Genomic DNA, 1,494 nt, shown 5'->3' on the forward strand with positions numbered 1-1,494 from the left:
GCCATGATAAAAATAATCCTACTGTTAACTTCATCATCCTGATTCCATTTTATCTACCGTACACAACCTTAAGAATCAAGGCAATTAATTACTCAATTACTATTATCTTTAGGGACTATTTCTCTGGTCAATTACCCGAACCAAGAACGAATCTTTGATTGACCGGTTTGGTCTGAAATTAATACTTCGATTAATTATTGGCCTTTAAAGCGGAAATTGGAATAACTTATAACGTATACATATATCCTTCATCCATTAGTTAAATACAAAATTGTTAGGCAGAGTTTTAAATTGTAACAGGTTATTGACCAAGCTAAAGCAAGCTCTGTGACGAAAGAAGATCATGACCTGCTTTAAGATATTATATTTGACTTACCTAAGTCCTACACTACGTGCCTTTATTTACATACCATTACTTCTATTTGGTTCAATCTGGTGTGCAGCAGTTCCTCCCTTACCAAGTTACTTCTCCAACAAAAAGAATTTTATTAACGTCTATTTTGCAAAGCTATCATTTGCATGGACAGCTTCATTCTTATCAGTAGTCGTTTTGCTATCCTCGTATGTTTATACAAACTGTAATATAAAACGAGTAGCAAGGCATTGTTGTCGAATTGTAGTTGCAACTGTAGCTTGGTTTGGATTAACATCAATCTTCGATCTTATTCGTAGTGCTACCGGAGATTGTACTATTCCAGAATATCAGGCAATTGATACCTGCTATAAACATGGTGGAAACTGGACTGGTTTCGATACATCAGGCCACTGTTTCGTTATGACATATTTTAGCTTCTTAATATGCGAAGAAGTTCGCATATTATGTAATTGGAAAGCATTACTGGATAAACTAGTACCCTCCAATGAGCGCAACCCAAGTGGATCTACTTTGCGAAAAAAAAATCTTATGTTTATTACATATGTTCTAGACATAGTTGGATTGGTTTCTTGCATCCTGTTAATCATTTGGGATTTTGTTCTGATATGTACGATCGCTTACCACCATACTATCTTCGAAAAATGGGCTGGTGGAGGCATCGGTATTATCGTTTGGTTTATCACTTACAAGAAATGGTATATCATTGCTATGTCACCTACTTTACCTGGAGCAGGTCCTTACTATAGTATTTTATCTCAAATACCAAAATGAAAATCTCGATAACCTTTGAACTAGGAAATTTTAATGCTATCTAAGGCATTAACTTAAAGTTGAACGTATAAGCTTAAATGAATAGCAGCAGCTCATCGCCTCTGATTAGACCCAAAATTGTATTGATTCATAACCGAGCATTTTACGTTAGTCAACCAATCTATCCTGACTAAATTCAATGTAATCATAAATTAAACCTACAGTGGTTCTCGAATTTAATTGAGCAAAGTGTTGGCAATATTTATATTTGTACCTGCAGAATATTCTTAATACCTATATTTCTGGGCATAGATAGAGTGGTCCGAAATGGATTATTTAAAATTTCAAAATAAAAGTTTCTCATTAAT

The 1,494-nt window shown here is 34.3% G+C and overlaps 1 protein-coding gene across 1 annotated transcript; it reads left to right on the forward strand.

Annotated features, from left to right (window-relative positions):
* Nucleotides 1–343: 343 nt before the first annotated feature.
* TRIADDRAFT_24039 (uncharacterized protein) lies at nucleotides 344–1,147 on the forward strand (the record flags this gene model as incomplete). The annotated part of the gene is made up of 1 exon (XM_002111434.1): nucleotides 344–1,147. One exon carries the CDS (start codon nucleotides 344–346, stop codon nucleotides 1,145–1,147), a length of 804 nt encoding a protein of 267 aa, XP_002111470.1.
* Between the last annotated feature and the right edge of the window lie 347 nt (nucleotides 1,148–1,494).

The sequence above is a fragment of the Trichoplax adhaerens genome, genomic scaffold, assembly GCF_000150275.1.
Source record: "Trichoplax adhaerens TRIADscaffold_4 genomic scaffold, whole genome shotgun sequence".
In the NCBI taxonomy this organism is placed as follows: domain Eukaryota; kingdom Metazoa; phylum Placozoa; class Uniplacotomia; order Trichoplacea; family Trichoplacidae; genus Trichoplax; species Trichoplax adhaerens.